The 12500-nt window shown below is 55.2% G+C and overlaps 2 protein-coding genes across 2 annotated transcripts in view; both read left to right on the top strand.

Moving 5' to 3' along the window:
• LOC308147926 (nesprin-2-like) overlaps positions 1–7783 on the top strand; it is a gene marked incomplete at its 3' end in the record, with an annotated part of 28148 nt that extends 20365 nt beyond the window's left edge. The window contains exons 14-25 of the mRNA XM_080521316.1: positions 5–117; positions 754–922; positions 2066–2162; positions 2245–2444; positions 3958–4116; positions 5105–5245; positions 5325–5426; positions 5503–5679; positions 5770–5928; positions 6337–6600; positions 6843–7167; positions 7623–7783. Coding sequence (XP_080377442.1) covers positions 5–117; positions 754–922; positions 2066–2162; positions 2245–2444; positions 3958–4116; positions 5105–5245; positions 5325–5426; positions 5503–5679; positions 5770–5928; positions 6337–6600; positions 6843–7167; positions 7623–7783 — 2067 coding nt within the window. The remainder of the gene's footprint in view (positions 1–4; positions 118–753; positions 923–2065; positions 2163–2244; positions 2445–3957; positions 4117–5104; positions 5246–5324; positions 5427–5502; positions 5680–5769; positions 5929–6336; positions 6601–6842; positions 7168–7622) is intronic.
• A 371-nt stretch (positions 7784–8154) lies between these two features.
• The window catches only part of LOC308147925 (uncharacterized protein), a gene marked incomplete at its 5' end in the record, with an annotated part of 13626 nt that continues 9280 nt past the window's right edge, over positions 8155–12500 (top strand). Inside the window, 6 exons of the mRNA XM_080521315.1 lie at positions 8155–8367; positions 8500–10188; positions 10284–10418; positions 10665–10790; positions 11857–12038; positions 12467–12500. The exon at positions 12467–12500 is cut by the window's right edge and continues 24 nt beyond it. Coding sequence (XP_080377441.1) covers positions 8155–8367; positions 8500–10188; positions 10284–10418; positions 10665–10790; positions 11857–12038; positions 12467–12500 — 2379 coding nt within the window. The remainder of the gene's footprint in view (positions 8368–8499; positions 10189–10283; positions 10419–10664; positions 10791–11856; positions 12039–12466) is intronic.

Raw genomic sequence — 12500 nt, 5'->3', positions numbered from 1 at the left:
GCAGGTCTGTCTGGACCAGATGCCGCAGCACCAGAAGACGTTCCAGAGCTTCCAGAACCAGGACGAGGACGGGAACCTGCTGGTTCCCTCTGAGAAGATGGACGAGCTGAAGAGGAGGTGAACCCCCAACCTCAACCCAACACCATACCTTACCATACCTCACTGGACCATGCCTTACCATACCTCACTGGACCATACCTTACCATACCTCACTGTACCATACCTTACCATACCTCACTGTACCATACCTTACCATACCTCACTGTACCGTACCATACCTTACTGTACCGTACCTCACTGGACCATACATTACCTTACTGTACTGTACCATACCGTACCAAACCATACCGTACCATACTGTACCATACCGTACCGTACTGTACCGTACCATACCTTACCATACCGTACCGCATCGTACCATACCGTACTATACCTCACCAGACCATACCGTACCGTACCGTACCATACTGCACCATACCTTTCTGCACCATACCGTACCGTACCATACCATACCACACCATACCATACCTTACCGTACCATACCATGCTGAACCGTACCGTACCATACTGCACCATACCTTTCTGCACCATACCGTACCATGCAGTACTGTACAGTACCGTACCGTACCATACCGTACGTCTCGTTCTGTGCAGTACAGTCCAGGTATTACGGCTCCATGTGTGTAGGGTTGGTTTGATTTTTGCTGAGTCGTCAATCTGCTCCTTCTTTTGGGACTTTTCACGGTTTCACAGATTCACGAGTGTGAGAGTGGCGGCCAAGTACCACGGCATCAAACTGGAGTACCAGGAGCACCGCCACGCCGCGCTGGATGTGTTGGGGCAGATCCAGACCAAGCTGCGTGTATGGAAGCGGCCCTACCTGTCTCCGGAGGCCGTCAGGGTGTTGCTGCATGAATGGCAGGTGAGTCACCCTGCTGGGTTTGGCCTGTGGAGGAGCTGCGGTCTGGGCGGAGGCAGCGCTAGCTGGCTTTGACCGCCGCTAGCTAACCTCCTTTGTTCTGTGATCAACGGAAACGCTCACCGTCTGACAGTCGCTATCGACATGCAGTGCTAACATGCTAACATGCTAACTGTCTCTTTTCAAAGCACAACTGCCACTATGAACACGGTTAGCACCTTATCGCTGTGTTTACTCACGTTCACAGGATAACGGCGTATTCCCCTATGCTATGCTAGCTCTGCAGGTTTGCATGCTAAGTGAAATGTTAGAATTGTCATGCAGTCACATGGAAGTGGTTAGCGTCATCGTCGTTGTGCTAACATGCTACAATAATGTGGTTTATTTTAACTTGTAGAAACTTTCATAACTTGGCGCATGCTAACAAATTAGTTACTGATATAACTAATTTGACCTCATGTGCTTAATGACACGTTATACGTGTTGACTATTACTGTTTGACGTTTGTCACTATGTGCACATCTGCACATCTGCACGTTTGCATGCTTGTTGAACATGCTAATAGGTTAGCTGCAGTACCAAGCTAACGTTGGTAAATATATTAAAAGTTGGCGGCCACCATTGTAACTGTGCATGCTAACAGTTTTGCTACGCTACTAGATAATGCGTTCATGCCATATTGAATGTATATTAGCTTTGCTGCATGCTCACGTCACAAGCTAACGATGAGCTGCACCGTGAAAATCAATGCTAGCATTCTCAATTCAATTCTGAATCACAAATCAGATTTGAGAGCAGTTCAGGCCACAGCTGCGCTGCAGTTCATGCTTTGATTTGCTTTGATGGTGCAACGAATGCTAACAATGTTAGCACATAGCTTCACGGCGCTCCTCCGTCAGGGTGCAGCGAACAAGAATTAGCCTGAGGAAATAAAGCCTCAGTGTGCAAACAGAGGAATCAAACAGCCACGCCTTTGTTTTTCTCTCCCCAAACACTGCAACAGATTTTAACCCTTTCACCCCACGCACGCACGCACACACACACACACACACACACACACACACACACACACACACACACACACACACACACACACACACACACACACACACACACACGTGTCTGACCTGGTCTCCCCTGAACCAGGACCTGGTGACCAGACAGGAACTTCCCACTTTACTAGAAGCGTCTCTTCGCAAGTTGAAGCAGATTTCTGAGAAATTCTCCAGCAAGTCTGCGCTGGGTGAGTGACCAGCTAACGGAGGCTAGCCCCGCGGCTAGCAGCGGCTAGTGGCGGCTAACTCTGATGTGCTCTGTGTGGCCAGCTGGAGAGTACCAGCAGGTGAGGGAGCAGGTGAAGCAGCTGGAGCAGGAGGGCGCCGCCGCCCTGGAGGAGGTGACCCGGGTGAAGGGCGCCATGGGGGGGGTCCTGACGGCCTGGGACTCCTACACCGACGGCCTGAGCTCCCTGCAGGCCTGGCTGGCCCAGGGGGCGGCGGCGCTGAGCCACGAGCGGAGAGCCGAGGTGGGTCTGGACACCCTCCTCTCTGATTAACTCCTTCCTGGTGGTCGGACTCCCACCACGGTTCTCGGCCCGTTTCCAAGGTTCTCTCCTGAAAACAGGAAACTGGTGTTTTGGGCGTCTGTTTCCACAACAGGACCTGAAAACAACATTTTGTAAACGTCTCCCATGACGGCCAGCTTCTTTAAAACGCTCCAGTTGTCCTCGCGAAATGAGGAAAACAAAGGTTTTCTGAACCGAGTAAATCAACAAGCGTCCTTTCATCCTTTCATCCTTTCATCCTTTCCTTGTATTTCATCTTACTGTATATTTTGCTCCCCTTAGAACTTATTATACTTTATTATAGTCTGTGATTTTGATCTTATTTTTAGTCCTATTTTATTTTATTTACTTATTATTACTCTTTACTGTAGATATTTTGGTCCTTAGAGTTCTTGGTAGTCATTGTATATCAGATTCCTCTACTCTTATCTAAGTGTTTGCACATTTCTTGTCTTTCCTCCTCAAGAGTCCTTAAGAGCAGAATGGAACAAGTACATTTCTCCTTTGTGAGATCAATAAAGGCTTACCTTACCTTACCTTACCTTACCTTACCTTACCTTGCCTTATCTTATCTTATCTTATCTTATCTTATCTTATCTTACCTTACCTTACCTTACCTTACCTTACCTTACCTTAGCTTAGCTTAGCTTAGCTTAGCTTAGCTTAACTTAACTTAACTTAACTTAACTTAACTTAACCTAACTTAACTTAACCTACCCTATCCTATCCTATACGATCTTATCTTATCTTATCTTATCTTATCTTACCTTACCTTACCTTGCCTTACCTTACCTTACCTTACCTTACCTTACCTTACCTTACCTTAGCTTAGCTTAGCTTAGCTTAGCTTAGCTTAACTTAACTTAACTTAACTTAACTTAACTTAACTTAACTTAACCTACCCTATCCTATCCTATACGATCTTATCTTATCTTATCTTATCTTACCTTACCTTACCTTGCCTTACCTTACCTTAACTTAACTTAACTTAACTTAACTTAACTTAACTTAACCTACCCTATCCTATCCTATACGATCTTATCTTATCTTATCTTATCTTATCTTATCTTATCTTATCTTATCTTATCTTATCTTATCTTATCTTATCTTATCTTATCTTATCTTATCTTACCTTACCTTGCCTTACCTTAACTTAACTTAACTTAACTTAACTTAACTTAACTTAACTTAACCTACCCTATCCTATACGATCTTATCTTATCTGATCTTATCTCATAACTGAAGACAGTCTGATTTGCTCGGTCTCGCGTCACAACTCTTCTTTGACCTAGGACATGTAGGACACCGTCATGGGGGTCACATGGAGACGCATTCTGTTTATATATCAATATAATATACGTTCTAGCGGCCCGGCAGGGAAACCACATGGTTTGCAGCAGTTCTGATGTTTTTGTGTAAATCGTTTTCAGTGTTGAGAAGTGAACCGCGGTTCCGCTGGTTGTTTGTCGCTCAGGTGTCGTCAGAGTCCCTGTCGGACTGGGGGTCCCGGCGGGACCACCTCAACGAGACGGGCCGCCTGCTGATGGAGGCCGCCGACCCGCAGACGGCCCGCGGCCTGGCGGAGGAGCTGCGCAGCCTCAACCTGCAGTGGGCGGAGTTTGTCCGCAGGAACGTAAGTCAGAAAACCAGCAGAACCTGGAGGGCGAGAAACCCGACACGGCGTCCCGGAGAGTTCTCAGGCTGGGGCGGCGGCGGGGCGGCGGCGGGGCGTGTTGGGCGGCCTGGAAGGAACCCAGCGGTTTTATACTGCAATCATTAAAAAAGCTTTGTCCTCTGAGACAACGCACGTCCTCTGAACAGAGGACAGAAATGCCACCTGAGGATCAAAGGATCAACACATTTATTGAATCTTGTGACACATTAAGGGGACGTCCACATGACGGAAAATACTCTTTGTTCTGCCGAGCCTTTTCCTAAACCTTCGACCGCACGTCTCTTTGAACTCGTCTCTGTGAACTCGTCTCTGTGAATTCGTCTCTTTGAACTCGTCACTATGAACTCGTCACTATGAACTCGTCTCTGTGAACTCGTCTCTATGAACTCGTCTCTATGAACACGTCTCTATGAACTCGTCTCTATGATCACGTCTCTATGAACACGTCTCTATGAACTCGTCTCTATGAACTCGTCTCTATGATCTCGTCTCTATGAACTCGTCTCTGTGAACTCGTCTCTATGAACTCGTCTCTTTGAACTCGTCTCTATGAACTTGTCTCTATGAACACGTCTCTATGAACTCGTCTCTTTGAACTCGTCTCTATGAACTCGTCTCTATGAACTCGTCTCTTTGAACTCGTCTCTTTGAACACGTCTCTATGAACTCGTCTCTGTGAACTCGTCTCTATGAACTCGTCTCTTTGAACTCGTCTCTATGAACTTGTCTCTATGAACATGTCTCTAGAAAAACAACTCTATGAACTCGTCTCTATGAACTCGTCACTATGAACTGTGTGTGTGTGTGTGTGTGTGTGTGTGTGTGTGTGTGTGTGTGTGTGTGTGTGTGTGTGTGTGTGTGTGTGTGTGTGTGTGTGTGTGTGTGTGTGTGTGTGTGTGTGTGTGTGTGTGTGTGTGTGTGTGTGTGTGTGTGTGTGTGTGTCCAGGAGAAGCAGCCGGAGCCGGACTGGGACCGGCAGACCTCGGCCCAGGACCTGCAGGCTCTGATCAGAGAAGCGACGCTGCTGCTGAAGGAGCGGGTGGAGGTCCTGGCCGGGCCCCTGCGCTCCTACAGGAAGAGGCTGCAGGTCAGAGGTCACAGCCAGACGATCGTCGGTCTCTGACTTTGTCCCGGCGAGACGTGACGGCTTGTCGCTGCTGTTTCAGTTCATCATGACGAGGATCGGCGAGGTGGACCTGGAGGCTCTGACTCCGCCTCCTGACGGCACCGCCGACCAGCTGCACAAGGTCAAGCTGGCCATACCTGAAGTAAGGAGCGTTTCCTGTCTTGCTGGAGCCTTGGCGAGGCGTTAGACGCCCCCCCTCACGCTGCGTGTGGCCTCAGGTGATGCAGACCCTGTTGGAGGCGGAGCAGGTGTGCGCGGAGCTGCAGCGCGGCGTGTCGGGTCTGGACGGCCGGCTGGCGGAGCTGCTGCACTGGGAGGCCGAGGCCCGGGACCTCAACCGGCTGCTGAGGGCCCCAGACCGCCACAGACACAAGGGCCAGGATCCCCGAGCTCGAGTAAGACGGTCCTCCGAGCCCCTGGTACTCCACTGGTACTCCACTCCCCCCTGCACACGCTGCTTCCCTCCTGACTGGCTGTTCCTGCAGGCCATCATCTCCAGGGGCCTCCAGCTGGAGGGCCAGGTGGTGACGGAGGAGCAGGACCTCCAGGTGACGGTCGCCAGCAGTCAGAAGAACTCGCCGCTCCAGTACCTCGGGGCCGCCGCCATGCAGGACCGGGTCCGGGCTGCCGTGGCTCAGTCGCAGGCCAGTTCACACTCCTTCTCTTTTGAAGCTCTAGAGCAGGGGGCCAAACTCAGATCCTGGAGGGCCGAAGCTCTGCAGGTTTTCCACGTCTCCCCCTGAATGTCCTGATGCTTCATCACCACCTTCAGCACAAAGCCAGAGAACCTGCTGCTCATTGCAATCAGCTGTGAGGAAGCAGGGAGACGTGGAGAACCTGCAGGGCTGCGGCCCTCCAGGACCGGAGTTCCACACATGTGCTATAAGGTGTTCAGTGACGCTTCTGGTCCGGTTGCTCCAGAGGATCCCTTCCTCACCTCCTCCATGTCAGGTCTTCGTGATAAACAGTCGCTGGGTTTTGTTCCTGACAGGAAGTCCGGATTATTACATTTGACTTCAAGGTGAACATGTGTTTCCCTGATTGGCCAGCAGGAGGTGGTGGGTCTGCTGAGCAGCCTGGGGTCCAGGAGGGACCGCAGCAGGAGTCCTCCAGGGGCCAGTCCTCCGTCCAAGGTCTTCATCCAGGACAAGCAGACGTCTGGACGTCTCCAGAGACCGGAGACCTTCCTGCCTAGAATCATTGTGCAGGACGACCGAGGGGACAAGCTGTCCTCCCCCACGTCCCCCCCGATGCCGTACAGCTACGCCGAAGCAGTGACCCACATGAGGAAGACCCCGCCTGGGGCCCCGGTCCAGGTCTGGTCTGGACCGGGTCCGGAGCAGGACCTGCAACAAGGACCGAGCAGGGGGGTGGAGGAGGAGCCCAGACAACAACAACAACAACAACAACAACAACAACAGCAACCAGAGGTCAAACAGCAACTACGACAATCCCAGCAACCCAAGTCACTGCCAACGCAGCAACTGGAGCAACAGAAGGTGGAGCCGCAAGCAGAGGTGTGTGAGAGTCCAGCAACCAGAGCAACTGGGGCAACCAGAGCAACTGGGGCAACCGGAGCAACTGGAGCAACTGGAGCAACTGGAGCAACCGGAGCAACTGGAGCAACCGGAGCAACCGGGGCAACCAAAGCAACTGGAGCAACCGGGGCAACTGGAGCAACTGGAGCAACCGGAACAACCAAAGCAACCGGGGCAACTGGAGCAACCGGGGCAACCGGGGCAACTGGAGCAACCGGAACAACCAAAGCAACCGGGGCAACCGGGGCAACCGGAGCCCAGCTGGAGACGGCGACCCACCAGAGACCAGAGAAGAAGAAGAAGACTCTGAGTTCTCAGGAGCTCCAGACCAGGAAGAGTCTCGCCGTGAAGAACCGACCCTGGCTCCAGAAGACCCACCCTGCTGGTCCAGAACCGGCTCAGGGTCCAGAACTGGCTCTAACTCCAGAACCGGCTCCGATTCCAGAACCAGCTCCGATTCCAGAACCAGCTCCGATTCCAGAACCAGCTCCGATTCCAGAACCAGCTCCGATTCCAGAACCGGCTCAGTCAAAGGTTTCCACCAGAAAACCTCAGAAGTCAATGAAGCAGCAGCAACAACAACAACAACAACAACAACTACAACCACAACAACAACAACCAGAACCACAACAACAACAACAACAACAACAACAACAACAACAACAACGTCAACAGAAGCAGCAACAAGCAGCACCCGGTTCAGACCGTCAGACTCTGGTTCAGGTTCAGGTTCAGGGTCCAGGGCACACCCCCACTGGACCCCATAGGACCACAGAGACCCAGAGACCCCTGAAGACCAGGCCACAAGCCAGAGGTCCAGGAGGTCCACTACAAAGTCCACCTCAGCCTCAAGTCCCCATGGAGACACAGTCACCGGTCCCCCCCCAGACCCAGACCCTGTCACAAGTCTCCCCGGGGCCTCGGTCCACTGTGGAGGCACAGGGTCTTCCTGGGGGTCTAGCTCATGGCCCAGCTTTGGCTCAAGTACAGACGTGGGTCCAAGATAGTCGCCCATCCCCAATGGAGCCTCCGGTACCGGGTCAGACCCAGCCTCCTCTGGTACCGGGTCAGAGCCAGCTTCCTCTGGTACCGGGTCAGACCCAGTCTCCTCTGGTACCGGGTCAGACCCAGTCTCCTCTGGTACCGGGTCAGACCCAGTCTCCTCTGGTACCGGGTCAGAGCCAGCTTCCTCTGGTACCGGGTCAGAGCCAGCTTCCGGTACCGTCCCATGTTCAGCTGCGGACTCACCCACAGTCCTGGTCCCCAGTTAGACCTCCATCCCCCAAGCCACCAACCCAGACCCAGACCCAGACCCAGACCCAAGCACCACCAATGGCTCCTCTTCCAGGCCTCGGCCAATCAGGAGCCCAGGTTCATCCTCAAACTCTGAACCAGACAAGAACCGGACCAACTCAGACCCGACCTCTGATCCAGCATCCAGCCCCCCCAGTCCAGCATCAGGGGCAGCGCCTGCCTCAGCACCCCCCCCAAGCCAACGCCCCCCAGGGCCACGCCCCCCCAGGGCAAATGCAGGCTTGGAGTCAAGTAAGAGTCTCGTCCCCCCCGGCTGCAGTCCAGAATGTAGGACCAACTGCCCTACCTCAGCCTTACTCCCAGGGATACCCCCTACCTCACCCTCAAACTCACCCCCAGTCTCACCCTCAAACTCACCCCCAGTCTCACCCCCAGCCTTACCCCCAGTCTCACCCCCAGACTCACCCCCAGACTCACCCCCAGACTTACCCCCAGCCTTACCCCCAGACTCACCCCCAGTCTCACCCCCAGTCTCACCCCCAGACTCACCCCCAGACTCACCCCCAGTCTCACCCCCAGTCTCACCCCCAGACTCACCCCCAGACTCACCCCCAGTCTCACCCCCAGTCTCACCCCCAGTCTCACCCCCAGACTCACCCCCAGACTCACCCCCAGTCTCACCCCCAGACTCACCCCCAGTCTCACCCCCAGACTCACCCCCAGTCTTACCCCCAGACTCACCCCCAGACTCACCCCCAGACTCACCCCCAGTCTCACCCCCAGACTCACCCCCAGTCTCACCCCCAGGCTCACCCCCAGTCTTACCCCCAGACTCACCCCCAGTCTCACCCCCAGCCTTACCCCCAGTCTCACCCCCAGACTCACCCCCAGTCTCACCCCCAGACTCACCCCCAGTCTCACCCCCAGGCTCACCCCCAGGCTCGGCCCCCATCGCAGCAGTGGACAGAAAAACCAGGTCCACAAAACCAACCTCCTCCCCAGCAAAGGCCTCCTGGTCCCCACCGGTTTCCTCAAGCTGGTCCAGGTCCACAGGGTCCAGCTCAGACTCCAGTCCAGGCTGCACCGCCGTGGGCCCAGCAGGGGTCCCAGGTCGGTCCTCACGGGTACCCACACGTGGGGCCATCGTATCCTCAGGCTCAACCCTGGACTCCGGCCCAGACGAGGCCCCAGGGTCCCACGCACCCCCCCCCGATCAGACCTTACAATGTGGCTCCTCCTCAGACCTGGGGTCCACCTCAGACCTGGGGTCCACCTGGTGTCCAGCAGTTTGGACCGGCTCAGCAGCCCCACGCTAAAACCCCGCCCCCTCAGCCGACCCTTCAGTTCCAGCAACCCCCCCCTCAGAGCCAACACCTGCCCCCCCCGTCAGTCCAGGCTCAGGTTCAACCAACGCCCCGACCCGCACCTCAACCTGAACCTGAACCTGAACCCCAGCCGGAACCTCAAATCAGACCTCCGGTTCACAGCCAACCCAAGTCCACATCAGTCCCCCAACCCAGAACTCAGGCCCCCCCTCCACCCAAATCAGAACCAGCATCCCCCTCCAAGGCTCAGTGGCCTCCAGAGGCCAGGAACCAAACCCAACCAAACCTTCAGGTCAGTGTGTTACCTGAGGTCCGGCCTGAGGCCCAACCTAAGGTCCAGCCTGAGGCCCAACCTAAGGTCCAGCCTGAGGTCCAACCTCAGGTCCAACCTGAGGTCCAACCTCAGGTCCAACCTCAGGTCCAACCTGAGGTCCAACCTAAGGTCCGGCCGGAGATCCAGCCTGAAGTCCGGCACGAGGTCCAGGCTGAGATCCAGTCTGAGGTCCGGCCTCAGGTCCAGTCTGAGGTCCAACCTAAGGTCCAGCCTGAAGTCCGGCATGAGGTCCAGGCTGAGGTCCAGCCTGAGGTCCAGGCCGGGTCCCCCCAGATCGGCGTCAAGCCTCCCACTCTGGCCCAGGCTCCTCCCCAGACCTACACCGAGGCCTACGCCAGGGCCCAGGCTCTGGCCCGGAACGGCTTTGAGGAGGCCAAGCGCTGCCTGCAGGACCACATCCTGGAGGCCATCGCCGTCCTCAAGGACAAGTCCCTGTCCTCCGACCTGAGAGAGGTAGACCTCCACGCTCCGTCGGTCCACGTGCTCTGGTGGGGGGGGTTTAGCTGGTGGCGTCCTGGACCTGGTGTGTCTCTGGTTCTTGTCCCCAGGAGACTCTGAGGACTCTGGACCCGGAGCTGCTGGACGAGTTCCTGCGAGCCGCCAAAGGCATGGAGGCCTTCTGTCCCCCCTCGCAGCTCAGAGACATGGAGGTCTTCACCCAGTCGGTCCGGACCCAGTGGGAGGTAGGACCGGTCTCTAGCAAGTACACGTATACACGTAGTACACGTATACACGTATATATGTTGGTCCAGAAATACACGTGAGGAAAACTCAGTGTGATGATTGACATGATGAAGATCAGGTCCTGTCCAGACGGTGGATCTTCAGAACCTCCAGGAACCTTTAGAACCGTCTCACTATGTGGTCCTTCTGGAACTCAACTGACCCTCCTTCCACCATACCATGTAAGGTCTGCGTTGTGTTTCCAGGCCGTGAGCGCCGAGATCTCGGCCTTTCTCAACCACCAAGGTTTTGACAGAACCAGGACTCGGTTTACCGCCGCGGCTCAGCAGTGCCAGACTCACTTAGTCCACGACCTAGCAAACCAGGCTCAGGTACACAAAGCACTGTGGGCGGCCGGGAGTGGGGCTCCTCCCACTTTACCTGCTCTGGTGGTGTAGCTCCTCCCACTTTACCTGCTCTGGTGGTGAAGCTCCTCCCACTGTACCTGCTCTGGTGGTGAAGCTCCTCCCACTGTACATGCTCTGGTGGTGTAGCTCCTCCCACTGTACCTGCTCTGGTGGTGAAGCTCCTCCCACTGTACATGCTCTGGTGGTGTAGCTCCTCCCACTGTACATGCTCTGGTGGTGTAGCTCCTCCCACTGCACCTGCTCTGGTGGTGAAGCTCCTCCCACTGTACCTGCTCTGGTGGTGAAGCTCCTCCCACTTCACCTGCACCAGAGGTGTAGCTCCTCCCACTGCACCTGCTCTGGTGGTGTAGCTCCTCCCACTGCACCTGCTCAGGTGGTGAAGCTCCTCGCACTGTACCTGCTCTGGTGGTGAAGCTCCTCCCACTTTGCATGCTTTGACTATGTAGCTCCTCCCACTTAATCTGCTCTGGTGGTGAAGCTCCTCCCACTTTCCCTTCTGCGGTTCAGGGTGCAGCATTAATTTGGTGTTTTAATCGCAGCTCTTCTGCTCGGTGCCGCCCCCCGGGGGCTTCTGGGTGTTCTTCTGCTCGGTGCCGCCCCCCGGGGGCTGCTGGGTGTTCTTCTGCTCGGTGCCGCCCCCCGGGGGCTGCTGGGTGTTCTTCTGCTCGGTGCCGCCCCCCGGGGGCTGCTGGGTGTTCTTCTGCTCGGTGCCGCCCCCCGGGGGCTGCTGGGTGTTCTTCTGTTCGGTGCCGCCCCCCGGGGGCTGCTGGGTGTTCTTCTGCTCGGTGCTGCCCCCCGGGGGGGTTCTGGGTGTTCTTCTCACAAACGTGTGGTGGGGAATGTCTGAACACACGAGGCAATAATCTCCTCACTCACCTGCCCCCTGCCCTCCCGCCCCCCCTTCCCCCCTGCCCCCCTGCCCTCCTGCCCCCCTGCCCCCCTGCCCCCCTTCCCTCCTGCCCCCCCTCCCCCCTGCCCCCCTTCCCTCCTGCCCCCTCCCCCCTTCCCTCCTGCCCCCCCTGCCCCCCAGGCCTGCTTCTCCCGGGACCTGTTGGAGGCGCAGCAGCACCTGGAGGCCCTGAGGGGTCTGTGTGCCACCCTGAGCCCGGAGGAGGCCCACCGCCTGGCCCGGACCCAGGTCCGGGAGTGTGAGACCAGGCTGGCCGCCATCCAGAGGCAGTTCAGTGGGGACCAGGAGGCCCCCGAGTCCAGGTGCCCCTACTCAACCAGCGCTGTCGTCTGATGTTCGGGGAGGAAGGCGCTAATGGCAGGCTAATGCTAATGCTAATGCTAATCACAGGCTAATGCTATTTACAGTGGAAGTGAATAGAGACGACGAAACTACTTTTGAATAACTGCCACAATTATGAGCTCCAACCAATGCTAATGCTAATGCTAATGCTAAAATCCAATAACTAGAACTTACGTAAATAGTTACTAAGTTTTTATGGTATCGCAGTGACCCATTACTTTGCTTTATGTGAATTTATCCTGTTAATTATTTCCCACTAGCATCTAAATTAGCCACCAGGATGTTGCTAATGCTAATCAAGACCAACGCTGTAAGGCTAATTTTTCCTGTTCTTGTCGTCAGAAGACAATTAGACGTGTTTGTTGATTTGAAACGTGTTTGTCTGAAGGATTTCTCTGGCCTTCGCCGCCGACGCCTCCAGA

Source organism: Blennius ocellaris, assembly GCF_963422515.1.
Source record: "Blennius ocellaris genome assembly, contig: SCAFFOLD_139, whole genome shotgun sequence".
In the NCBI taxonomy this organism is placed as follows: Eukaryota; Metazoa; Chordata; class Actinopteri; order Blenniiformes; family Blenniidae; genus Blennius; species Blennius ocellaris.
This window is presented reverse-complemented; position numbering and strand designations above follow the sequence as displayed.